The following is a 26054-nucleotide window of genomic DNA, read 5'->3' as shown; positions in this document are numbered from 1 at the left end:
AGAATCCTGGGTATCAAGGCACTGAGCTGTAGAAAGATGACAGACTTCTCTTAATGCTTCTCTTTAGCACAGGCTTGCCCAGCCTATTGTGAGGAGTTGCTCCATTTCCTGTAATAATTGTTGGAAGAGCCAGAAAAGCTCACCTGAGATGACTAGCATTAGTTTCTTCTACCGCTACCCTTGGCAGCAACTACCTAGAGAGAAGCATTGAGGTAACTGGCGCAGGATCCAAAGAGGGAAGGCGGACTTAGAAAAGGCATCGGAGCACATGTGCCATAAGGATTAAAGACTGCTGTCTACTTGTGCCCTTCATCCCTACCTCCTCCCAGACCTTGCTCTGTAAAAATGAAAAAGACATACTACAAACAAACTAAAATAGTTCCTTCCCTTCACCCTCAGGCTACCCGTTTCACTTTTCCCTGTAACTGCCGAATTTAACAAAGGAGTAGCCTCTGTCACTGCTGCCATCAGGCCACTTCTCACTCAGCTCCTTGCAATCTGGATTCCTCCATCAGCATTCCACTGAAATGGTTCCATTACATGCCGTCGTTCGACCTCCTCAATAGCCAGATTTCATCGCCTTTTCAGTGATCATTGTCCTTATAGTATTCAAACTGTTAGCTGTCACCTGTCTTGTTGAAGGTTTCTCTTGGCTTTTGTGACAGCACTTGCCTCAGTCTCTCCCCACCTCTCCGACTACCGTCTTTATCATTGGTTCCACTTCTTTGTCCTGATCTGTTTCATCTTTGGCTCTGTTCTGTCTTTACCCCCTTCCTTGGCGGTCTCCTGTACTCTCTTGGCTTTATTTGTAGCCAGTAAGCAGATGATTCTCAAAATCCAGACCCATATTTTCCATTACCTACTAGACATTCCCATCTGGATAGCCTATAAGCATCTCAAACTGAAAATGGCTGGAAGTGAACTCTTCATCTTTCCCTTTGAAACCTATCCTTCTTTAGGATTTCTCTGCTTATGTTAGTAGTATAATTCTCCTGGTTACCTATGCTTATAATCTTTATTTCATCCTGACATTCAGCAAGTGGCTAACTAATGTTGATTGTACCTCTGCACTTTCTCTGACGTTCACTCTTTCAACTCCCTATCACCTAGAGTTGTTTCCTGACTTGTCTCCCCACCCCCCTTAATCTCCCCATTGCTGGAATAATCTTCCTGATCCTGGGCTTTGATTACATCAGCCCTCCCCATAACCCTGCTCAGGAAACTTTCAGTGTTTCCAGTCACATACAGAACAAATTCCAAACTGGCTTCAGTCTACATTATGTCACATAATACCCCCGTTCTATGCTCTTTCTACCTCCCAAACCAGATTGCTCCCTATCTCAGATAGCCCTTGTTTTCCTGCCTCTGTCTTTTTAATTCCTAATAGTTTAGATGCTCAAGCCCCAACTCCCATCTCTTCCTGTCAAACTGCAACTCATCCTTTAAGGCCCAACTCAATTAATGCCTCCTCCATGAAGCCATCCTTGATTTCCTCCCCCCTTCCCAAGTGGAAAATGAATGGTCTCTCCTCTGGACCCTCAGAGTACCTTGTTTATTGTTCTTATGTATTAGTATATTCTGTTTTCAATTACTGTTATTTGTTGTATGTGTGTTATCTCTCCTATTAGAGTATAGAATCCTTGAGAGAAGCAACCAAGTCTCATTTGTCTTTGTGTCTTCTTTAGCTTTGAACATTTTCCCTTGGGCATAGTAATGGATTTGGACTTTGATATGCTTAAAAAAAGGCTTGGTAAAATTGAAAAAGAACTTCACCTAACAAAAATGAATGAATTCCAATTTATAGTCCAATCATGAAAACCAACACGATGTGCCTCAATTCCTGATTCTGCCATTAACTGCCAGTGTGACCTTGGTCAAGTTGCTTCCCAATCAATCAGTCAATAGGTAAACATTTATTAAGCACCTACTATGTGCAAGGCACTGTGCTAATCCCTGGGAATACAAAAAGAGCCCAAAACAGTCCGTATCCTTAAGGATCTAATGGGGGAGACAACAGGCAAACAATTATACCAAGCAAGCTATACAGGATAAGTAGGAAATAATTAATAGAGGGAAGAGTTTATGGGAAAGTCTTCCTATAAAAGATGGGATTTTAGTTGGCACTTATTCTGGGCCTTGGTTTTTTTTCCTATGAGGAGGTTCGGCTACATGATCTCTGAGGTCCCTTCCAATGCAAAAAAATTATAAGATTTTTCAGTCAGTTTTCATGAAAGCCAAACAGGGTCAGGGGGTTGAAGACACTGGCCAAATTCTAAATGTGAAATTATCTGTCATTTTAATCCAGGTCAGAAATTATATATATCAGAAATTTTATGACAGATATCGCATGTCTGTCTTATGCCAGCCTTCAATTACTACAGGTAATCTTGAGGTGACCACTTTAGACACAGTGGTTGTAATTATTACTTTCCTCCATCAAAAAAAAATACCTTATATTTAGAGAGAGAGAGTGGGAGGGAGGGGAGGGGGACGCGGACACGGGGGAGAGAGAAAGAGAATCCTATATACACGTTTTCTCCCCAATAACTTTCATTGCCCAGAGAGATAGAGGAGAGGGTAAGGGGTGGAATGGAAGGAAAGGACTGAGATTTTTTGGCTGAATCTTGTTGAATCACTTCCTCCATTATTTACCAGTCAGTTCGTCATCTGTGCTAGCCATGGTTTCGTGTGGCATTCAGAGGAGGTTTGTGGGTAGGACTAGATCAGTAGAGCCAATGATTACAAATTACCAGGAGGGTAACTGCCGTGAGGCAGTCTTTCCAGTGCCTGCATTCTTTCAGGCTTTAGAAGTCCTCACGTTTGCTTGGAAACAAGTTTCAGTTGAAGAATAAATGGGTATTTCAAACTGTTTGGAAGAGACTTCAGAGATCACCTAAACTGAATCTGTAGCTTTATAGATGAAGAAGCTGCAGTCCAAGGAGCTGTAAAGGTTTGCTCAAATGTCTGATTAGTGGGAAGGCCTGAATTTTGAACCCCAGTTTCCTGACTCCCAGCCCTGGGCTCTTTCCACTATAGGTTGCTCGCTTATATATGAGGGTATGATGACAACATTTGTAAAGTGCTTTCTAACCTTAAAACATTTTTAAAATGTTAGCTACCATTACTCTTATTGTTATGACAATTCTCATCCCTTTACCCTTTATTCTGTAGTGATTCTGCAGCGTCAGTGTAATGTGGTGGACAAGTGTATGGTTGTGTTGTGGGCTGTGCTTCTCACAACCAAGACTTGGAAGGGACTTTGGATCATTCAGCCTGTCCCTTCATCCCTAATCATCCATATTCTTCTTGGGTTCAGTGATGGGGGGAGCCAACCAACAAGGGGAGCCCATTCATTCTATGCTTGATGGTCCTCATTGTTAGTTTTGTCTTTGTTGCGCTGAAAGCCGCAACCCATTGAAAAGCTAGTGGAGCTTCCACCCATGGGTATTAGTCTTGCTTGCTCAACAGCAACTTGGAATAAGCCTGCTTCTTTTATGTGACAGCCCACAAATGGTCACTTTCTGGGCATGCAAATAATTTGTATTTGACAAATGGCTTTAAATGTTAAGATCTTTCATTTGCTCTTTCTCTGGACTCCTTTTTTTAGGCTGGGGTGATTCAATAGGAACTCCAACAGAAGGGGGAATGACTTATGATGCGTTACATGTTTTTGACTGGATAAAAGCAAGGAGTGGTTACAATCCTGTGTACATTTGGGGCCATTCACTGGGCACTGGGTAAGATTTCCATTCGCCTGGCATTTAATTGCCTTTGGAGGGGGAAGTGGGGAGGGGGGGTGATGTAATCTTTGAATTATCAACCTGTCCAAATCTTATTGCTCAAGCCCCATTTTCTATGAGTATTTCTGAAGCTTATCCCTAGCTTTTTCCATCGTATCATTAAACACTTTAGAATTAAGAGATAGAATGGTGCAATTGGTAAGAGTGCTGGGCTTAGAATCCAGCAGACCAGGGTTCAGGTCCCACCTATGATGAAACTATGACACTTTCTCACTGTGTGACCCTAGGCAAGCCAGTTAATTTCTTTGTGCCGTAGGCAACTCATCTAAGTTACAGAAGGGTTTTCCTCTCTGTGGATGAAGGGAATTTTGACATCAGCAACCTCCCACATTGAGGAAATAACAAATCCTTCCCTTTTTTCTCCTAGCCTTTGCCTACTTTAATCTAAGAAGTTGATTAATGTATAAAAGCCCAGTTAAAACCTTCAGTGCTTTTAGAGGAATTATCTACTTTAAAAGTCCTTAATTGGGGTAAGCCATGAAGGAGGGAAATAGGCAGTTAGGCTAGATTGGAAGCAGAGGGTGAAATGATTCCTTTCCTTCTAGAGGAGAGGGAATGCTGAGCCCCTTATGTGTCAGTGAGGGCAGCAAGAGACTGGGATATACTGATGACTTTGTTGGTTTAATTTACCTTTTAAATTTGATAATTTGTTATAAATGAAAGGAGGAATCCTTCCACTCTAATTCCTCTTAATAGCTAGCATTTATATAGTGCTTTCAGGTTTGCAAAGCACTTTATGGATAATATCTCATTTGTTCCTCACAGCAACCCTGGGAGGAAGGTGCTTTTATTTATTTATCCCTATATTATCCCTCATCTACCCATGAGGAAACTGAGCCAGATGCAGGTTAAGTGCCCTGGGTCACAGAGCTAGTAAGTGTTTGAGGCTGCATTTGAACTCAGGCCTTCCTTAGTTCAGGTCCAGTGCTCTATCCACTAGCCACCTCATCACTGTGCAATCTATCAAAAAAACATTTATCTAGCACTTATCATTATGTAGCAGGCATTCTGCTGAGGAGATACAAAGTAAGGTAAAAATAGTTCCTGCCCTTAAGGGGCTCACATTTTAATGGGAGAGACAACATGTAAATAACCAGATATAGAGAAACCAAATCTCGAGAGACTAGATGGGAGGTCAGCTCAGAAGGGAAGGCCTCCTACTGATCAATTTGTGTTGTGTTGTGCTTGGATCTGTAAATAGGTGCTCGTCACAAAGGTTAGGTCTGTAGGTGAAGTGGTCTGTACTATTATGCCCCCTTTCATTTCATCACAAGTCCCATGAGAGCCACCAATTTCTCCCTGCCCAAAAGGGCGAATTCCTTGAGTACCTTCCAGCTGGATGGGGTAAGGTGCCACAGGATGACACTCCACCCGATGGGGGCGCTCCAGTCCCATTACCTCCATTATCCAGGATGTGAGAGACACACTGAACTTTTTCATAGCCTGAAGGCTATAAAGAAAGGATGTTTAAAAAAACTTAAGTACCAGTTAGAGGAGAATGAGAGTCTAAATTGGACCTGCTATGCTGTCCTGCTCAAAAAAGATGAACCACGTTCAAAATGGGCATCTTTCACTGGCTTCCCAATTTTTCATCAAAGATGGTCTTTGTACAACCAAACAGTGTGGTCTGGGTGCAACTGCAGACAAAGATAGCCATCTCCCTACATGTGCTGCCTGGGTTCAGAAAATATACAACAAGGATAAGTAAGGATAGGGTGCAGGGTTGGTCCAGACAAGGTACCATATTAGTGGCACTTTCCAAGCAATGAATCATCCCATTCTAGTCTCTCCTGAGAAGTGATCAATGTGCTTTCCTAAGTGTGCTAGTTGAAAGGGTGTTATTGCTTCTTGACAAGGCTTTATGGACATGGTTCAGTAGCAGAAGACAACAGTGGTCATTTGGGAAGTTGACTTACTTCAAGTACTCATCCATTCCCAAGGTGTGAGGTGAAGTGAGTCATTTCTAGAAGATAGCCCAGCAGACACAGGTCCTGCTTAGTAGTCATCGAAGGTCTGAGCCTCTCTACAGGACCCCAGGACTTCCTACCTTTTGTATCTTTCTAAAAGGCCATGTTCAGTTTGTAGGTCACCATTCTTCCTGAAAGGGCAGGACAGGTTCCCAGCCGTCAAATTAGAGTGTCCTTTCTTGAAAGAAAACCAAAAAAATCTTTGAAAAGAAGGTAGATTATCATTTCATTCATGGTGCTTTATGCCTATTTTGTTGGGGACTTAAACCATCCTTGTCTTGATTAGGAAATAGAAAAGGATTAACTTTTAGTTATAATTAATGTGCTTCCTTTTTTTCTTTCTAGAGTTGCAACCAACTTAGTGAGGCGCCTATGTGAACGAGGTAAGAATGTCTAAGACCACTAATGGGCATTTACTGACCACCATAATCTTCTATGGCTCTTGCGATAGCATGTCACAAAATGTACATTTCTCCCTTGTTCTGAAGACACATTGTATGCTTATTAAATGAGATAGCTTCTACTGAAGAGTCTTTTACATCAGAAGGTTTTATATCACTAGGCCTTCCTGTCTCACATGTTCTCTTATACCTCAGGTTTGCACAATGTTGAGGGTCCCCTCCCCTGCACTCACACTTAATTTTGAGTAGGAAATAGGTATCTGTCATATGGATAGAATTGTGGTTGTGGTTTTTCACTGGATCTGAAGTGCCAATGCCCAATCTGTTATGTGTATTCCCTTTAAGTTTCTCTTCCTCTTCAGCTTTCTTTAGACTTGATGTCTGAAATTCAAGGCAGCTGATTTCATTTTTTGATAGCTCTAATCACTAGGACATTTTTTTTAAATATCAAGCCTAAATCTGCTCTTCTAGAAGAAATTTCACTTTTGTAGACCAAGCCCCAAACTTCCCAGTGGCATGGTCAGCTCCACCCTGGCATGTGCAAATGATTCAAGGCTCTTAAGAGTTGTTATTGTTTTTAAAGACAAGAACAAAACAAAAAACCAAAAAGCTTCTCCATGTTAGATTCTCCTGCTGTAGGGTAGGGAATCCCTGGTACTGCTCCTGTAGCCAAAGGCCGCTAATACTTAGTCTCACACCCATACCCTCCGTGGATTTACTTTCTAAGATAGCTCTGTACTAGGTAGAATCAAGTGTACTTGATTCCTCCTCTCCCTTCCACCCCCATCTGTAAATAATAACTTTGAAAAAACAGCTGGAACGTGGGCTACGACATGAGAAATGACTTGGAGATCTGGAATATGCTTGACCAATTGTTATAAATTGGATCGGTCTTTAGACTTCTCTGCCACTGTTTCATGTGTGGCCTTGGGCAAATAACTTCATCCTGCTTGCCCCATCCACTTTGGAGTTGGGAGGTTGTTGTGAGGATCATGGAATCTAAGTCACAGTCGAGTCAAGAAACATTTATCTAGCACCTGTTGTGAGCTGGGCAGTGTCCTAAAGCACTTTAAAAATATCTCATTTGAGCCTTACAACAACCTTGGGAGGTAGGTGCTATTATATAGATCCCCATTTTAAAGTTGAGGAAACTGAGGAAGAGAGAGGCGGTGATTTTCTAGGAGTCATACAGTAAGTGCCTGAATCTGGATTTGAACTCAAGTCTTCCTGACTCCTATCCAGGACTCTATTCACAGCACCACCTTGCTTGCTGCCTCATCTAACCCCACTCGTATCTGAAAAAGAAAAGGTTGCAGACAAATTTTAGATCAAAGTAAGGAAAATTTTCTGAACAGCACCTATCCAACAGAAGCAATCCTTCCTCATCTACTCTAAGTAGCCAGTCATTCTTTGCTTGAAGACTTTTGGTGGGGGGGAATCAGCTGCTCCCTGAGCCCTTTCTTTTGGATAGCTCTGTTGTTTGGATGCTTTCCTCATGCCCATTGGAAATTTGCCTCCTCCAGGCTTCTGCTCATTGCTTTCTGCCCTCAGGAGCCAAACAGAGCAAAATGATAGTCTTGAAATACTTGGAAGATGGCTATCATGCCCTCTTAAGTCTTTCCCTCTCCTAGCTCCTTTTCATGACATGACCTCAAGGCCCTTGGTTACCCTCCTCTGGACACTCCTGCTTATCAGTGTCTTTCCTAAAATGTGTGGCCCAGAATTGAACAGTCTTCTAGATATAACTCAACTAGGGCAGAGTACAGCAGGACTATCACCAGCTTGTTCCTGGAAGCTGTGCACACCCTGGGTCACCCTGATCAGGTACACCGATTGATAAGAGTGGAATGGGGTGGTTTCAGGACTAGTGCAATCCTGGGTTTGTTCAGGGTGTGCCTGAGGTCATGTGCTTCTCACTCTGGTCACGCTTGAATTCCATACTGTTTTTAATGGTGATTCCCCTCTTTCCCTTTTGATGAGGAGGTTGGATTAGATATGAACCCTGAGGTGCTTTCCAGCTCGAATCACTGCCCTAATTGGTCAGAGTCATCAGCAGAATGGAGCCATGGGTACTTACTCTATCAGGACCTTTGTCCACAAAGGACTTTTCTCAGATCCCTTCGGCACAGTTTCTGACAGAGGATATTCAAGGCCACTTAAAAATGGTATCATCCTGCCAGGGCTTATTTCGTCATCATGTTTTCTTTTTCCCTCCCTTGTTTAGAAACTCCTCCAGACGCCCTCATATTGGAATCTCCATTTACAAACATACGTGAAGAAGCAAAAAGTCATCCATTTTCAGTGGCAAGTAGAGATTTTAAAATGGATTCTCCTGGTTTCATTTTAAACGGAGGCCAACACATGTGCCTGCACACAGACTCTATATTACTGGTGTGGAACAAGATGTAGGGTAAAAAATGTTCTTACACAGGCCATTCCAAGGGGGAAGGAGTCAAACCCCAAGAGAAACTTTTTACACATGCTATCTAACTGTTGTGAATTGGCTTGGGTCTTAGGAAGACCTGGCCATTTGTACACTTTTCAGAAATGGGGAGCTCAGTCTTTTGGCAATTTCCTTAGTGAAATATTTATTTAAGAATTTAAGGGAAGGTCATGGGTGTTAGAAGATGGTTGTATTTGTTCTCCAAGCCCACTTCTCTTCCCTTTATCTTCAATTCCCATCCTGCCAAGTGTACGTACTCGGTTATCTAGGATTAAAAACTGGGAATTGTGAGTTTAAAAGGAAAGGTTCTTTGGGCTAGGCAGGCATATGAGATTGTGGGGAGACTGAGGACTATGTTCAGAACACGCACATACACATTTGTGTGTATATGTATGTATATGTATATGTGTGTATGTGTGTATGTGTGTACACACATATATTGCTGGCTGTGACCAGAGAGTCCCAATGCTAATTTAATTTCTCTTATTTGTCCCCCATTGTTTCCTGAAATTCTTGGGTTCCTTCATATTTCCATATTTGGTTTGAGCTCTTGGAGTGAAGGAAATTGGGGTTCCCCTCTGAACTGTGACATCACAAGGTGCATTGCTTGGGGCAGGGGACATTTCAATCCTTATTTTTAAAATCTTTTCCACAATATTTTGTGATTCAGCCGTCCCTTGTAAAGAAAATGACCTCAGGCCCCTACTTTTTCCTGTGTAGGAAGGTTATGGTTGGTTTTAATTCTTTTATCTCCAAATTGAGTTTCAGCTTATACCACCTTGTAGAAACTGACCTTGTTTGAAAGTCAACCCCTGAAGCCAGATTTTTACAGACTGATAAAAATCTCAGTGCCTGCATAGTCATAATTGCTGTCTTGGTATGATTCATTTTATTATCTTTCCCCCGTAATAAGAGAGACTTAGAGTAACAAACATATTAAGTGTCTACTGTGAAGCACCCAGGGCCTTCAAGTCAAGTGGAGTATAAGTTCTTAGGGAAGGGTGAGGAAATAATACAGAAAAAGAAGAGGTTGGAATTAGGACAAACCTGCCCTATTGTATACCGTTTTGGTCAATACCAGCTCTACCGAGGAATTCCCATGGCCTTTTCTTTTGGTGAGTGGACGAGGCAGGAATTTGTTCTGTGAAGCTTGAGTTCAGTCAAAGGGCCGCGAGGGCCACATGTGTTCTGGAGGCTGCAGGTTCACTGCTCCTGGTATAGCGATGGCTGCATTTAGAGTCAGAAGAGCTACCTTCCAATTCTGACTCTGTTACTTATGTACTTATGTAAATATGTGTGACCTTGAGCAAATTGGTCCTTAGTCGATCTCTTCTTTTTAGAAGGGAAATAGAAGCTCTTTGAGGTCAGAGGCTGTCTTCTGTCTCTAGCCTTGTGCAGAGTATACACTGAACAAATGTTGCTGAATTTCATTCAGTGTTACAGAGTCCCTCTTCATGGGGGGAAAATGCTAATAGGCATTAATGTTAAGACAGCTTAGTATTTATTCCTCTCATGTATATTTTCAATTTTAAAGGGAACCTTGGGCAAAGGGCAGTGGGTAATTTAAGTCAATAGCTCTCTAATGGTATAATCTGTTTCTGAATGACCTGGGTTAAAGAGAGAAGTTTGGGGATAAATGAGTTTATTCACTAATTAACCCTTTGGAGCATTTGTTACTCAAGCTAAATTGGAAGTACTTATTTTGACTTTTTAACTCTGATTCAGTTCAGTAGAGGTTTACATATTGGGCGCAGAACTGGGCTAGGTAGGGGGCCCTGCAGAAGATGCAAGGTTTGGATAGACATGCTCACTGCTCTTAGGGAGCTGGCCGTCAGAGGTGGAAAGGGCAGTGCACAAGTCATATATGAGAAGTGTGAAGTCTGAGGGAGAAAGATCATTACTGCCAGGGGAAATGGGGAAAGCTCCATGGAAGAGGAGGGTCATTGAGTTGGGTTTTAAGGGATGGGTTGAAATGCTGTGGGGAGGTGGGAGGGGAAGGCATTCCCAGCATTGGTACCCGCAGACATAGGACAGTGGGGCACGTGCAGAGGCCAGCTGCTCGTGCAAGTTGTGTTGGAACGTAGGAAACTGCAAAGGGCAGCATCTGAGAGAGTGCTAAAAAGGAAAAGAGGGTATTTTGTTACACATATCTGTCAATTCTGTCTTTCCTGTGTCTCCAGGTCTACCGATTCTTTCCTGGATTTGATTGGTTCTTCCTTGACCCCATCACTAGCAGTGGGATTAAATTTGCAAATGATGAAAAGTAAGTGACCATTCTCTCTTCTGAAGCTTTCTTTTGTTCTGCGTATCTTCTGGGCAAAGGAAGTATGTTGGGAGGAAAGCTGAAGTATCTGGTCTTTTACTACCAACTGAATAATAAGGCAGCTAGTTATCAGGCAGAAGCCCCAACTGTCTACATGCTCTGGGTCTGTGATGGGAGTGTTTTAAAATCTCAGTGAATTTTGCATTCCAAGGGGGCCCATGGAATGTCACTAAATCTTTATTTTTTTTTCTTTTCCTATTCCAGAATTCACATTTTATCATGACTAATAAACTGAAAAATGTGTGCCTTAAATGTGTGCAGCTAGGTGACACCAGGGTAGAGCGCCAGGCCTAGAGTCAGGAAGACTCATCCTCCTGAGTTCAAATCTGGTCTTGTATACTTACTTACTAGCTATGCGACCCGGAGCAAGTCACTTTGCCCTGTTTGCCTTAGTTTCCTCATCTGTAAAAGGATCTGGAGAAGGAAATGGCAAGCCGCCCCAGTATCTTTGCCCAGAAACCCCCAAATGGTGTCACGAAGAGTTGGACATGACTGAAGAATGGCTGAGCAACAACAAAAAAAACTATATAGTAGGAGAGGCCAAGAGTGCTGGGTTTGGGGTGGGAGAAGACCCCTGGGTTCAAATCCCACCTTTGACGCTTTCTAGCTGTGTGGTTCTGTGAAGTTATTTAACCCCCTTCAGTCACTTCCTGCTTTGCTACTAAGGTGTAGACAATTTGAATCTGCATTCCCAGAACAGAGTAGGTATGTGTATGTGAATTTACTTAAATTTTCAAAGTGTACAGGGTACACCTTTATTTAAGTGAACTTGCTTCAAAGTCCCATTTTGGTCCTCAAGTGACCTTAGAGATGAGCCCAGTACCTAGCTTATTGCGTTGCACACAGCAGGAGCTCAATAAATATTTTTTGAATTGAAAGTGAATCACCGTTTGGAGAAGACACAAACTACATGATCCTTCACATTTATGAAATTTCTCACGATAGAATTCTTTTAAATACCATTCTCCCCTCATGCCTTTCAAAGAGTTTGATTTACATGCTTTATAGTAGTCTATTTACACAGTATTTTGAGGGACCACATCTATTTCGTGAAAGGAGGAGGCAGCTTTGCAGTAAATATCCATATTTTATTTCTTTAAAAAAAAATCGTAGGGACTGCTTTTGGTGAAGATTTTTGACTTTGATGATAAAAAGCAGAAGCCACCCAGCAAGCGTAGAACTTCCTTATTTAAAAAAGGACATTAGTGAAATAATATTGAATATATATATATATAAATACATATCTATATACACGCACACACACATACGTGTATGTATATATGTATGTATGTATATAATCAATTAAATTTGCTTTGCAACCATATCCATTTAAATGAAATTCAATCCATAGAATGCCCTAACTTCTTTTAGTTAATCCCACTGTCTACATCAGTATTTTTGTCTTTTTATTCCCATTCACTTTCCTCTTGTATCGTTCTAACTGGTGTGTATTCTGTTTTTTTCTGGCTCTGTGTTATTCCATAAAGTTCTTACCATGTTTCCTTTGAACACATATGTTAATCTTGTCAATCTTAATGACATTGGAGTATTATAATACATTAATTACCAAATGTTATCCAACCCATTTCCCCTTTCGTGTTGAACATTTAAGTTGTTTACCAGTTGTTGCAGTTCTACATAGTTCCACTCTGATCTGTGAATGGATAACTCTTTTTTGTTGTTGTTGGGTTTTTTTTGATGATATTTTGAAAGTATATTAAGTTAGAATTTCTTTATCAAACTTATGAAATCTCTTTCATTCTTTTTTTTAAAAAATCAAGAGATTTTACAAACACTATAGTGTAGACCCAAATATCGTAATTGAAGCCAAAATGTCAAATTCCTTTTCACAAACAGCCAAATGCTATAAGAATGGAACTTTCTGTATCCTTATACCGGTCACTGGAGGCTGGAATGCTTTCTTGTTTTAGTGTCTATAACTTTGCTGTTGTCCTCATTCCAGTGTGAAATATATATCATGCTCCTTGCTTATTCTTCATGCTGAAGATGACCCCATCGTGCCATTCCACCTAGGAAGAAAGGTATGTGGTCCTGCCTGCTTGGTGGGTTGGGGAAGGGTAAAATGACCAAGTTATTTGAAAGAATAAGGCTCCCTCAGGTAGTCAATAAAGTTACCTTTGCTACTTATTGCTAAAAGGTGGAGAAGATCAATGGATCCTGGGTTTAAAGCTTAGAAGGGTCTCAGAGGGCATTGTGTCCAAGCCCCTCATATTTCAGGTGAGGAAACTGACTCAGGGGTGTTCAGTGACTTGCCCAGGGTCTGAGAGGTAGCATTTGAACCCATATCCTCTGACTCCAGAGCCAGGACCCTCTCCCCTGTAACTAGGTTGTTTCAAGGGACCATTATATAAATGACACAGTACCGAAACTAGAAGTTGGGGTACTCCGCTGTAGCTGCTCTGCCAGTGAGCAGATTCTTAAAGAAAAATGAGACTTTGGGGAAGCTGTTTTCACTAAAATAGATATGTTTGGAATATGGCGTTGGACCAGAAATGGGTCCTGCCCTCTGCCCAGCACCCTATGAGAGGAAAGTGAATGGGAATAGACAAAATTACTAATGTAGACTTGATGGCGGTAACTAAAAAGTAGGGTATTTTATGGATTGAATTTCATTTAAATGGATATTGTGGCAAAGCAAATTTATTTGATTACATATATTCATTATTAATTTACTATGTCCTTTTAAAAATAAGGAATTTCTACCTTTGCTAGGTGGTTTATGGGCTGTGGAAAAGGCTGATGGATGCTAGAGTTTGGTTAAAAAATTGTATACACACATTTGCATATATGTACATATGTATGTGTGTGTGTGCGTCTTCAAGGAAAGAGCTGGCTGCTTGGGTGATTAAGAATAATTTTAAAATATTCATTCACAGATCAGCATAACTGGTTTGTTCACAAGGAAATCCAATTTTTATTACCAAAGCTGGGCCAGTAAGAAGAACATAATTATAGTGCTCTGTGGCAGATGAGCTTCCTGTTTGTTGGCTGGAGGCAGAGGGGGTTTAGTTTAATTTCTACTTTGTAAGTAAGTCATCCTCTGATGAGGTGAGATAGACTATCTTCTTCAGCACCTCAAGCCAATAGGTGTAATTAGGGAGGATATTCTTTTGCTCAGGGTCTGTGCTATTGTCAGAATAATGACACCTCAGAGGTTTAGTTTTATGGCTAGTTCATGATCCCTCCCTGGAGGAGAGATATTTCTAACAGGAAAGAGTTGATTCTGAAATGGAATGGAAGAAGACAAAGCAGATGGGCATCTTCTGTAAATGAAAAGGCGAGGTGCCATAGTTTGGATTGAAGAACAGGCCTCATTATTAGTGTTATCAGTCCAGCTTTGAATTCTGTAATGGTTTATCTTTTTTCCACAGTGCCCGAGGCACTTCCAAAGATTCCCCTCTATGAAATACTTAAGCACTCACTTCAAATGGTGCCTTGTTGGGCGCTGTATGGAGCAAATTAAATAGACCAACACTTTGTCTTTCAGCATTTAATGTAGGGCAGACATACTTGGGATCATCAATGTAGAGCTGGAGGGCACCTTACAGGCCATCTGATTGGCCAACCCCCTCATTTTACAGATGAAAAAGTGAGGCCAAAAAAAAAATTAAAAAAATAAAATAAAAAAAAAAAAAAGAAAAAGTGAGGCCAATGACAGCTGTATAAGTATCCAGCAAACACAGATTAAATATAACCAGTGCTAAATCATCTCAATACCAGAGGAGAGCTAAAACATAGAATAATAAAAACTGTATACTAAAAAGAATTATTCTCCTACTCTTGTGATTCTTTGGCTGGTGGGATAATGGTGTGGAGAGTCTTGTTACACCGCAGATAGTTAAATGAACCTTTCTTGTTTATCCTCAACATTTCAATGGAAGTCCAGAGCATGTTGGAGAAACTGAGTCAGATTTAAAAAAAAAAGATTTCTCCTTAAATGCTCTTCTGAAGACCTCATAGCAATTCAGTAGCAATGCTGGGAGTTTCTTGACTCCCATTTCAGTGTCCTCAGAAGCAGGTTTAATTTCTTTCCCATAACTTGATTCCTCTGTCCTTACTTGTTGGGATGTGGTGTGATGGAAAGCAGTGAATGCTAATACATTTGGATTTGAGTCTTGGCTTTACTTTCTTAGCACAAGATGATTTCTAACAGTCATTGTGTTCTCCTGTCGGGCAGCTTTAGAATAGGTTAGCTGTCTTCCTTCCTGTTTCCAAGGGAGAACAAATTCAGATGAATTAAGATGGCCAATCTGGGGAATGCTTAGTACTCCCTAGAGAAACATGCTATATAATTAGGAAGTTTTATTGTTCTTAATAAAGTCATTGTTAACAGCATTGCAGGGCCTAGGAAAATACTCTCCACTACTGACTGTCTCTCAAAGCTCACAGGTGTGTTACACGTTCAAGTGCAGTGCTACTGTGGCCTTACTCCTGTCTCATTTTCCGGTTCTCAGCTTTACAACATCGCTGCACCATCTCAGAGCTTCCGGGACTTCAAAGTCCAGTTTGTTCCATTTCACAGGGATCTTGGCTACAGGCACAAGTACATATACAAGAGTCCTGAACTACCTCGGATATTGAGGTAAGAGAAGACAATTGTAATAAGGTCTCTTCTCCATTGACTTCAGGTTGCAGCCCAGCCAAGAAAGATAACTATGGGAGCCCATCTAAGGAACAGGCGAGCTGCTAGGGAGAGGGAAGAGGCAGCTTGTAGTGGGGCCATGCCTGTTGTATGTAGTGGGTTACTAGCAAAAGATATTTCTTGTTGTTTGGAATATGATGATAATGTCATTGTCTGATGATTGTATATGATAAGTAGAATTACTCTAACTGTAATAGATTTGCATTGTTCCCTCTCTCATTTGATCCCTGTGGCAGCCCTGTGAGAGAAACAGGTCAGGTATTTTTTGTCCCTGTTTTACAGTTGAGGAAACTCATAATTGTAGAGATTGTGAAGTCCCTCTAAAATAGCACAGCTAGTTAGTGGGACTAGAACCAAGGCCTCCTGGTTAACAATCGCATGTTCTTTCCATTGGCCTTCATCTCCGAGGACAAAAGGCATCCAAACATTGAGATTTCCCAAAGACCCTCATGAGCGTGAGACATAATTATGTAAGGTTTTGATGGGGTATTGGGGGCTGATGATTGGGGCAAGATATCCCTATAGTTGATTTTTTCCTCTCTTAGGTGCCTCTGTGAGTTGTCTGGCATTCAGGAAGAAGAGCAAGGGGAAATTTAGTCCAAACAACTCCCAAAATGACTTACCTTTTTTTGTTTCTCTCCCTCTCCTTTCTTCTGCTTCCCCTCTCTCCTGTGTTCTCCCTTCTGCCATCCCCTCCCTCCTCCCTTCCTTTCCTCACCTCCCCATTTGTCTTGTTCAGTCGAGTCTGACTTTTTGTGACCCTGTGGGCCATACTGTCCATGGGGTTTTCTTGGTTTGCCAGTAGATTAAGGCAAACAGAAGTTAAGTGACTTGTCCAGGGTCACACAGCTTGCAAGTATCTGAGGTTGGATTTGAACTTGGGTCTTCTTGACTCCAGGCCCAGTGCTTTATCCACTGAGTCACCTAGCTACTTCCTCCACATGTAAGGTTTCTACTTTCTTTTTCAACCCTTACTAGGTGTGCGTTTCTGCCCGGACTTGATAGTGTGGTTGCCCTTTCCCTTTTTTGCCCCCTTTGCCAGCCTTTTCTCCTGGCCTCATGCCATTTCTTGAAGTATGAGGCTCCCCTCTGGCCACATTCCTGGGCCACTGGGGCAGACTTGTCACTCAGTGTGCTAGCTTAAGAACCAGGTTCAGAAGTTCAGTTCTGAGGTCTGAACGTAGATCAAGAGAAGTGCCGAGCCATCGGTGAAAAAGAACAGAATAGAATCTTATCAACCCAAGCACAGCCCTCTAGAGCTGATTCAAGCTGCATGGCTGGTAGAGAAGGGGGATAGGCCTTTGATGCCCTGCCCAAGGGAGCAAAGACAAGTCTCAGGTGCTTTGTCTTGGCCCACAAGCCTCATCCTTCTCATGCCTATCCTGGGCACCTTTGATAGTTCAGGTTGGCTCTGATTTGACTTGTTTTGTCTGGGTCCCTCCAGGGGGAAAGAGCTAACAGTGGAGAATGGTACCTTTTACAAGTAATAGCTAGAAAGTGGAAATGAAATGTCCTCTTCCCCTAGTTCCCTTCACCACCTTACCAGGAACCATTGAAACACAGGCCATTTAACCCACAGACCTTTATGGTTTAGCTTTTCCTGGAACTTATTTCCAGAAGAGGTGGAACATCCTGGGGCTTGAGTTTTATCTAAAACTTAAACTAGTTTAGTAAGAAGTCTGAAGATTTCAGAAGTCAAAGTGCATTTTTTTTAAGATTAATTTATTTTTAGTTTTCAACATTCATTTCCACAAGATTTTGAGTTACCAATTTTCTACCCATCTCTCCCCTCCCCCCACCCCAAGATAGCATGTATTCTGATTACCCCTTTCCTCAGTCTGCCTTCCTTCTATCCCCCCCCCATCTCCTTCCCTTTTGTAGGGCCAGATAGATTTCTGTACCCCATTGCCTGCATATCTTATTTCCCAGTTGCATGCAAAAAACAATTTTTAACATTTGTTTTTAAAACTTTGAGCTGCAAATTCTCTCTCTCTTCTTCCCTCCCCACTTACCCTCCTTGAGAAGGCAAGTAATTCAATATAGGTTATACGTGTTTTGTTATGTAAAACACTTCTATAACAGTCATGTTGTGAAAGATTAACTGTATTTCCCTCCATCCTATCCTATCCCCCATTTATTCTATTCTCTCTTTTGACCCTGTCCTTTTTCAAAAGTGTTTGCTTCTGACTTCCCCCTCCCGCAATCTGCGCTCCCTTCTGTCTTCCCCCCCCCCCATCCCCTTCCCCCCTACTTTCCTGTCAGTGCATTTCTTAAGGAAGTCTGGATTTCTTTGTTAGCTGCCTTCCAGCCCCATGTGGCATTATGAAGGCATACACTGAAAAGAAAAGGGAGGGAGCATTAAAGAGCTTGGGCACTGCGCTAAGGACCCTAGGAGGTAGGTGCCATTACCACCACCATTTTACAGTTGAGGAAACAGGAAAACAGAGTTTAAGTGACTTGTCCAGGGTCTCACAGCTAGCAAGTGTCTGAGGCCAGACATTTGAACTCAGCTCTTCCTGACTCCAGGCCAGCACTCTCTCTACTTAGTCACCAGCTACCTCTTACCTGGTTGGCATCTGAACTTAATTGCCTTGTATTTGTCTCATGGACTGACTATTTTCTTTTGGTCTAGGGAATTCCTGGGAAAATCAGAACATGAGCATCATCGTGAGCTACGTCACTGAGGACTGGCTGTGTGAAAGCATGAAGATCTCTTTTCCCCCCATCCTTTCCTTTTCCTTTGGATCAGTCCACAATCCTGGAAACCGTCAGCAGCAGATGAGTCTAGCACTCCGGCATCCGCATTGCTCAGGAACCCTGGCTTGTCATCAAGCTTTCCTATGGAGGGGACTCAAAATGATATCAGTTGGTTTGTCTAGCCCTGGTAGGAATGGAAAGCAGCTTTACAGAGCAACTCAGTGTGACCCCAATGGACCTGAGGATCCAACCAAGTGGCTCAAAACAGGAACCCTTCTTGGAAATTTAAGAGTGGACCAATGGCTTTGTTTCTCTCCACCCCGCAACTTGAGCTTTCTATTAGGCATGAGTTGGTCATGGTGGACCTGCCATAACTTGGTTGATCCTACTTCTGTCTTGCTTTTTGGTGGCTTTTTTTTTATGATGGAGACTTTGTTCTTTACTCATTTCTTCTAGAAGCTCAATCGTTACTCAAGAAGGTGAAAGGGACTCTTGCTGTCTCAAAACAAGGACTTCAACCTCTAACTGAAGGGAGTGGTGGGAGGAGGCTTGAAAATGAAGGATTTATTTGGGCTTCTTCCTATCTCTCCCTAGTACACCCATAACGAACTTTGGACGGTTTATTATTATTCCTTCTTGCCCTAGGCATACTTGCACTCCATGGCCATCACTCTCTTTTCTTGGTGGTACTTTTGCTAATTCACAAGACTTATTATGGTGATTATTATTTGTACTTCTGTCAGTTCATTTCTCTCTCCCATCCTTTTAACTAACCTGGGTCTAAACTGAGCATTTATTTAAAAATATAATAGTGGTGGTGATCTGTCTTCCTTTCTCTCTGCAAACCTAGAAAAGTCAACCACACTAAGCACTTTGAGGCAGAAAAGTTTGTACCTTGAACAATGTCCATGAGACTGCTTTGCCCTGTGGTCTCAGCTACACGGTTTTAAAGGCACAGTGAGCTTTCCCAGCTTTAGGGTTTAAGTTTGTCTGCTTAAAAAGCTGGGGCAGAACTTGGCTAGTGAATGTGAATGGAGTTTCCTGATGTCTTCCTTTTTTTGCCTTAGGCAAAACTCAACCCCCTAATCCAAGTACGTACCAGAAGCTCTCTCCATGGGGAAGGCTGTTCTGCACAGTGGGATAGGAATGTTCCAGATTGCACATCAAGTTTCCTTTTCTTTGCAATACTGGTCCCAAGGTGAAATCTTGCAGCCTTAGGCACAGAATGCCCATTCTTGGAGTTGTATATTGAGTAGCATGAGCACATAAGCTTGCATGGGAGTTCTAGTTACAGGTGCATAAGGTCTATTTTTAATGAATTTTATGCCACAGAAAGATGGAGTATAGTTTTGGCCCATGTTACTTATGAGCTGTGTGCCACTGAAATGCTACTCATTGGAGTTATTTATTGCACTGATAGAGGTGTCGTTTGGCTTTTTTTGTACAACCAAACCAACATTCCATGAGATGCTGTTGCTTTCATTAGGCACCTATTAAATACAATTCAACCTTAAATGAGAATATTGTCCATCTTCCCCAGTTAACAAAAGGTCAGATTCTCCAAAGCATGAACCTGATACTGTTTGTCACCTACAGTTCCAATCATTAGGCCAGTATTGTGTATTGAAACTTAAAGTAAAATCTCTTAAAGAAAAAAAATGCATAATTTTAATAAAGTTGCCTTTGGATCACTCCATTGTTGACTCTGCCCCTTTTGTGCTTAAGTGTTAAATACACATGTCTTTAATTTCTAGGATCCATTCTCTCTTTTAGGCCTCCTCACCCTGGGTTGTTTCGAAGTACCTGCTATAATACCTCATGGGAACAGGCTGAACTCCTTAGGCCCTTTCAGTGTCTGTGGGGTTCCTGAATCCTGATTTATTATTAGCACATTGGGCTTGTGTGGAAAAGGGCTCATTTTACTCTGGGGCCCCAGGACAAGCCACTTCCAGGCCAGAAGCATCAGTCTACTGTTAGTGTACCTTGTGGGGATTTGAAATTAAAGTAAACATATCCTTGTGTTACAGTCACATCCCATAGACAGCCTGGCTCTGAATAGAGAAAAGGGGACAGATAGAATTGACAAGACCTGGGGAACTGATGGATTGAATATGGGAGTGGGATGAGAAAGAAAAGTCATTAATAAACAGTATAAAACACCAGCCTGGAGTTAGATCTCACTCAGTCTAGGTCTGGCTCTGCTTCTGCACAAGTAAAGTAAGTCAGACAGTCTTGTTCTCCATGGTCCCTTCCGCTTTAGAATTCTCTAAGTCTATTAACCAGAACTATCCTAGCATTTCCTACAATTTCTTCCTGGCTACAATGGTTTATCATGTGTCGTGAACAATAATATCTACTTCACTAGTGTTCTTAATGTTTACCAAAAAGCACGGAGAAGTTTTAACTCGGAATGCAGAATTGGGTGGTATAGTTGCACGAGTATGAATGTTTATACCTCTGCTTGCCAGCGATTTGGGGGGGAAGGAGGGGAGGGTCAATATGTCAGCAGCCCAGGTCCATGGGGGGCTTTGTTCTTAGAAATAAAGATACCATTGTGGCATTAGAGCTCCTAGCAAGATCTGAGGAAAGCCTGAATAATCAAAAGCTCAATTGTTCCATGTGTTAAATGGTCTCAGTTTCTTTGGATACAAAAAACTTCATTAGTTCATTGTGAATAATTCTTGAGTCAACCTGCAGCTGTGTGCACAAAAAAGGGGGACAAGGCAACTCGGAGGCTTCACGTTTTAGAGCCTCCACAGCATCCTTTACTGTCAAGTATGTACAAGAACTGAAGTGAAGGTGGGTTGGATTCCAATAGAATGAACACCATCGCCATTAAAATAAAATAAAGCATATTTTCTTCTAACATTGTACCATACTTTCAAGGAGGCTCTTTGAATAACTGGTTTTCAAGCCACTATCACAGCATTTCATAAGACATTTGGGCATGACTGAAAGGTGGGCACCTCACTGCCCTGGGTGTCAGCTTTGAGAAAAAAGTGGGCTAATCTGCCCTTCCCCCTCCTCCACCCCCCCCCCCCGCCCCACCCCAACACCCTCGTGATCAGAGCCGGGCTGAAGTTAACACTAATCATTGTGGAATTCCACATTTTCCCCCACTGATGTTTGTGACAAAGTAGTGGCACACCTTTGTTCTCCACTAAGCCTGATTTATTACAGCAATCTACCCTCTCAATGAAGAGGAGAATGAGCCTGGCATCTTCAGGTAGGGCTGGCTCCTCTCCATCACCACCTCTAGGGGTGAATTTTTAGCTGTAAGCCACTAAGCCAAAGCAATGATGAACAGGCATATGCTATCCTCAATCAGTGTTCTTCCCTGGTGAGTGCTGGCTTTGCTGCACTCTGAAGTGGAACAGGTGAGGATGCTTAATTAATCCTTTGTGGCTGCTTTGCTTGTTACTAGGCATAACCCAGGTGAACTGGTGGTGGCTTCTGAGAAGAGTTAGGAGGGAACAGAGGGCATTGATGTAACAAATGGGGTTTTGATTATGCATTTTTAAAAAAAAGCAGTCTAGGATATGTGTCCAATTAACCATTGACATAATTGTTTAATCAGTTTCTCACACACAAGGATAGTAACAGTGATCCACTACAGACAGTGATTTCACACATACAGTGCTGGCTTCATGGAATACAGAATCTGTGTACACAAGGGTTTGAATGCAGCCAGGGTGGAAAACATTAGGGCTCTGCCCCAGGGCTGAGCCAGGGTTTGGTTTCCCTCCTAAACCAACCCCAGTGAGTTCCTGGAACAACACTCCCCATCAGGCATTCCTGACTAAGGAAATGCCCCATTAGGAAAACCTCAATGGACTAGCATACTAAGGGTCTGGCTTGTTCAATGGCTTATTCGTAAACAAAGAGAGAGACAATAAGGCGACAGGTATCCATACACCCAACATGCAAGTAAGGAAGCCTCCAAGAATAACAGCTTGATACTTAAGGAATTAAAATCAGAGTTCGATCCAAATAACTGGTCCTCTTTCCAATGATCAAAAAATGGTTAACTCTGCAGCTTTTCCCATACCTTTTTCTTTGCAGACTTTCACTACTTTGGAAAATTAATCAGTATGAGATCTACTCTGGAGCATTAGCGTAGCCAGGGAGGCCTGTCCTTCACCCGACTCTCAAAGAACAGGACAATACACTTCCACTAGCAACAGAGAATGCTTTGGTCTTGGTGGTTCAGCAAATACAACAAAGAAACACACACCCCAGATCTGCTTCCAAATCACAATCTCCATTCTTCAGTTCTCTATGCCACTCCATTATAATGTGGTAGAGAACAGCAGATAATAAAAGTAGGACCTAAATCAAGAACCCTCATATTCAGACAGAAAAAGGTAGAACATTCAGCCCTACTTCCTTTTCTCCTAACTGCTCTGAAAATAGATTGGGGGAGAAGCAAATTTTGTTTAGATAAAAGCCCAAAATATGAGCCAATGAGCTAGGGGGTCCAGCTACCTCTTCAGGGGAGTCCTCAGCTACTTACACTGTCCTTAGCCGAAGCATAAGGCGTTCCAGTACACCCATTAGAACAGGTAGTAGTTGCTGGGTGGGGCTCACCAGTATTCAGAAAGTTTAATATATTCATAGCAAATAACTTGTTTATACTAAGTTAAACAGTACCATTTTCAGGTGGTAAAGAAGGAAAAAGCCATAGCTAGTTTCACTTCTTAATTAATTTTTCTTGGGGAAAAAAAAAAAAACAAAACCATGCTATCCTTCAGTTAAATAGTTCTGTCCTTAAAAGATGTATACAATCTATTTATACTAAGTGGTGCTGTCTCCTCCATGTTCTGCTTTTGACACTTCTAGGAAATGTCAGCCCAGATTATAATCATTCAAATGTGGGCAAACTACCAGAGAAAGGACCAGTAGCTGCACCAGAGCTGTGATCTGGGGACCAAAGGGGCCTCTCTCAAGCTCTAAGTCTCCATGTTTGCTTATTCACTTGCTGGCCCTGAACCCACACGATGCTATAGCTTTATCTCCGTTTATTTGTAGGATAAGACAGGGCAATGCCAAGAGAGTGTGTATGCTTGGCAATGGCAAAGGTTTTACCTGCAAGAAGAACAAGTGAGAACTTCTTGCACTTTGGTAAGTTCTAAGGACAGATTTCTGACAAATATGGACTCACCTTGTCCACCTTCAACTAGGAAGTGTGTCTGGAGATGTAGGAAACAAGGCAAGTCGGGAAGTAGGGAATATTTAATACTGGCAAATCTGTGGCCCTACCCAGCATTACTAACTCGATCTTTAAGGCAAACTGCAGCTTAAGTCAGTAATACCCTCCTGATGACAGTGGTTCCATGACTACCACCCAGGTCCAAAGAAGACTGGACTAGAACCAAGGACCTGAGTTTCTGGGGAAGCTGGACACTGGAATAAAGTATTCTATCTGTTCAGGAAAGAGGAGTGCTCTTTGTACACAACAGGCCCTCTTCTTCCCTCAGAGCCCCCAATGTTCCTGGTCTGCTAAATATCATTCTTTCCATGTTGGCACCATGGGATTTGGCCAGAACTGCACTTTTTAGTATGTTCTTTTTTTAAAGAAAAAAAAATGCTCGTTATCTTCTACCTAGTCATGATCTTGATTTCTTTCATGGAATTAGCTTTTAAAAATCCAGACATCGACAATTCTTGAGAGACAGAATTATTCCCCCTCCTGTTCATTTATACACAAGGAAGAAAAGACTACGTAGACTATGAAATTCTATGAAGATATTAAAGGTTTCATGATTCTCTAGGGTCGGAGAGGACACTGGAGGGGAAGGGAGGGAACTGGGAAGGGAGGAGAGCGTGGCGTGCGTGTGTGTGACAAAGGGGACTGTAATAATCCCTGGTCATTTTCAAAGAAGCCTCACAAGCAATGCTGCACTTGATATGCACTTCCAAAGCCTTTGCTGAAATGCACATTCCTTATCTCATCAAGACCATTTTCATATAGACAACAGGTATTACAATGCAGAGTCCTAGCAGCCTGAAGTAAAGAGTCCAAACTGGCTGGAAGATAGTGCGCAAGTCTTCTGGGGAAGGGGATAGGACAGCAAGCAAGCCAAGAACTATGCATACTAGCAAGCAGGACGAAGCTGGCAGAATAGCTATTCCATCCATCTACCTACCTACCGAATGCTCATTTTACTGAGGATTCTTCTTCTATCTTCACAAAGCTGCTTTTTGGGGGGGCGCGGATAATAGGAAAGGGGCACAAATTCCCAAAGCACCCAGCACCTAAGCTACCTCACTAACTTGGAAGAACAGGCATAAATCATGCCCTCCTTCTTTTCCCTCAAACCATCATCACCACCATCACTTCCTTCTCTGCGAAATACTACTTTATAAAGACAAGATCATCCACCGGTGGTAAGTGACTGCAAACTGCATTTGGTGCAAAGTTAACTAGAAACCAAAAGCACTTCCATCTTGAATCCATGAGGCTGTTGTTCCCAACAGTACCCCAGTGACAGGACGAGCTACTCCCTGGGGATGTTAGGGGGTGGGATCTTCACATCTGAGGGTTCAACACCCCATATCTCCCTGGCGTATTCAGTGATTGTCCGGTCACTGGAAAACTTCCCAGAGCAAGCGACATTCTTGATGACTTTCTTTGTCCACTCTTTGGGATTCTGCGAAACAAAAGAGAAGTTAGAAAAACCCATCAGAACTGAGGGACTACGGCTATAAAAATACAATACCTGACAACAGTCCTGCAAGCTGTAATTTTGGCTCTCGAGGCAGTTTGCTGGGAGGTGAGGAGTCCCTGACTCCTATATTTACTAGGAGGCTATTACTAAATGATACGGCCCCCAGAATGAACCCAGGAGGGTGACCTAAAAGGGAAGTGTACTGCCATGGAAGTCGTATGCTTGGTCTAGATTTACCAGCAGAGGGCCTGGGAACAGAACCTGGAATCCTCAGACACTCAATTCATCTCATGAATTCTTTAATGAGCGCCTACTACGTGCCCATTTTGTGCTGGGTGTTCCAGGAAACACCAGGGATGTAGAATGGATTCACGGAAAGTGCACACCACGAGCAAAGCTACAGAGGCCAGAATCAGCACGTGAGCAGGACGGTGAAGAGAGGATTATAGCACAGGCCTGAAACCCAGGCCAACAACTTCTCTGAGTCTCCAAGGGATTAGAAGGTGGGAAGGAGAAGTGAGGGAGGGAAAGGACCAGGGAGAAACTAGCAATCACAAATCAAAATCTCTGCTAGCGCCCAAGGCCTAACCTTCCTTCAGGACATAAAACTGTGAAGAATCACCATTCAGTCTATCCTCAACAGCCTTCTAACCACTCATTTTAAAACCCCGAGCCAAGAGGTGGGGAAAGAAAAAGCATCATTGTCACCTGATGGACTCTTCTCAGTCATGCAGGACCTGCCTTCTCCATATGGGGAAGACTGAGGCTTCTCTCACTGGGTCATTTCACTGTATACAGGCATGTTTTCTGGAGATAAGGCAGGGGCAATTAGAGAAAATGAAACTCAAACCCCTTATTCCGGCTCTTAAATTACAGTTTGGATAGATGCTTTCATGGCAGAGGAGGTTAACAGCTCAATTATAAATATGGCTCCTATTTCCCAAGGGCAGCTAGGTGGTGCAGTGGATAGAGTGCTAGGTCTGGAGTCAGGAAGACCTGAATTCAAATCCGGCCTCAGGCATTTACTAGCTGTGTGTCCCTGGGCAGGTCGCTTAACCCTGTTTGCCTCAGTTTCCTCACCTGTAAAATGAA

At 42.4% G+C, this 26054-nt stretch overlaps 2 protein-coding genes across 4 annotated transcripts in view; one reads left to right on the top strand and one right to left on the bottom strand.

Annotated features, from left to right (window-relative positions):
• The window catches only part of ABHD12 (abhydrolase domain containing 12, lysophospholipase), a 147365-nt gene extending 127375 nt beyond the window's left edge, over window positions 1-19990 (top strand). For all 3 annotated transcript variants that reach the window (XM_036750214.1, XM_036750215.1, XM_036750213.1), the window contains 7 exons: window positions 3608-3737; window positions 6113-6150; window positions 8393-8472; window positions 10792-10874; window positions 12898-12976; window positions 15410-15537; window positions 18230-19990. In XM_036750214.1, coding sequence (XP_036606109.1) covers window positions 3608-3737; window positions 6113-6150; window positions 8393-8472; window positions 10792-10874; window positions 12898-12976; window positions 15410-15537; window positions 18230-18281 — 590 coding nt within the window. In that variant the 3' untranslated portion in view covers window positions 18282-19990. The remainder of the gene's footprint in view (window positions 1-3607; window positions 3738-6112; window positions 6151-8392; window positions 8473-10791; window positions 10875-12897; window positions 12977-15409; window positions 15538-18229) is intronic.
• Window positions 19991-21838: 1848 nt separating this feature from the next.
• Window positions 21839-26054, bottom strand: part of PYGB (glycogen phosphorylase B) — an 86573-nt gene continuing 82357 nt past the window's right edge. The window contains exon 20 of the mRNA XM_036749070.1: window positions 21839-24944. Within this exon, the coding sequence (XP_036604965.1) occupies window positions 24792-24944 (153 nt within the window). The 3' untranslated portion in view covers window positions 21839-24791. The remainder of the gene's footprint in view (window positions 24945-26054) is intronic.

The sequence above is a fragment of the Trichosurus vulpecula genome, chromosome 3, assembly GCF_011100635.1.
Source record: "Trichosurus vulpecula isolate mTriVul1 chromosome 3, mTriVul1.pri, whole genome shotgun sequence".
Lineage (NCBI taxonomy): Eukaryota > Metazoa > Chordata > Mammalia > Diprotodontia > Phalangeridae > Trichosurus > Trichosurus vulpecula.
This window is presented reverse-complemented; position numbering and strand designations above follow the sequence as displayed.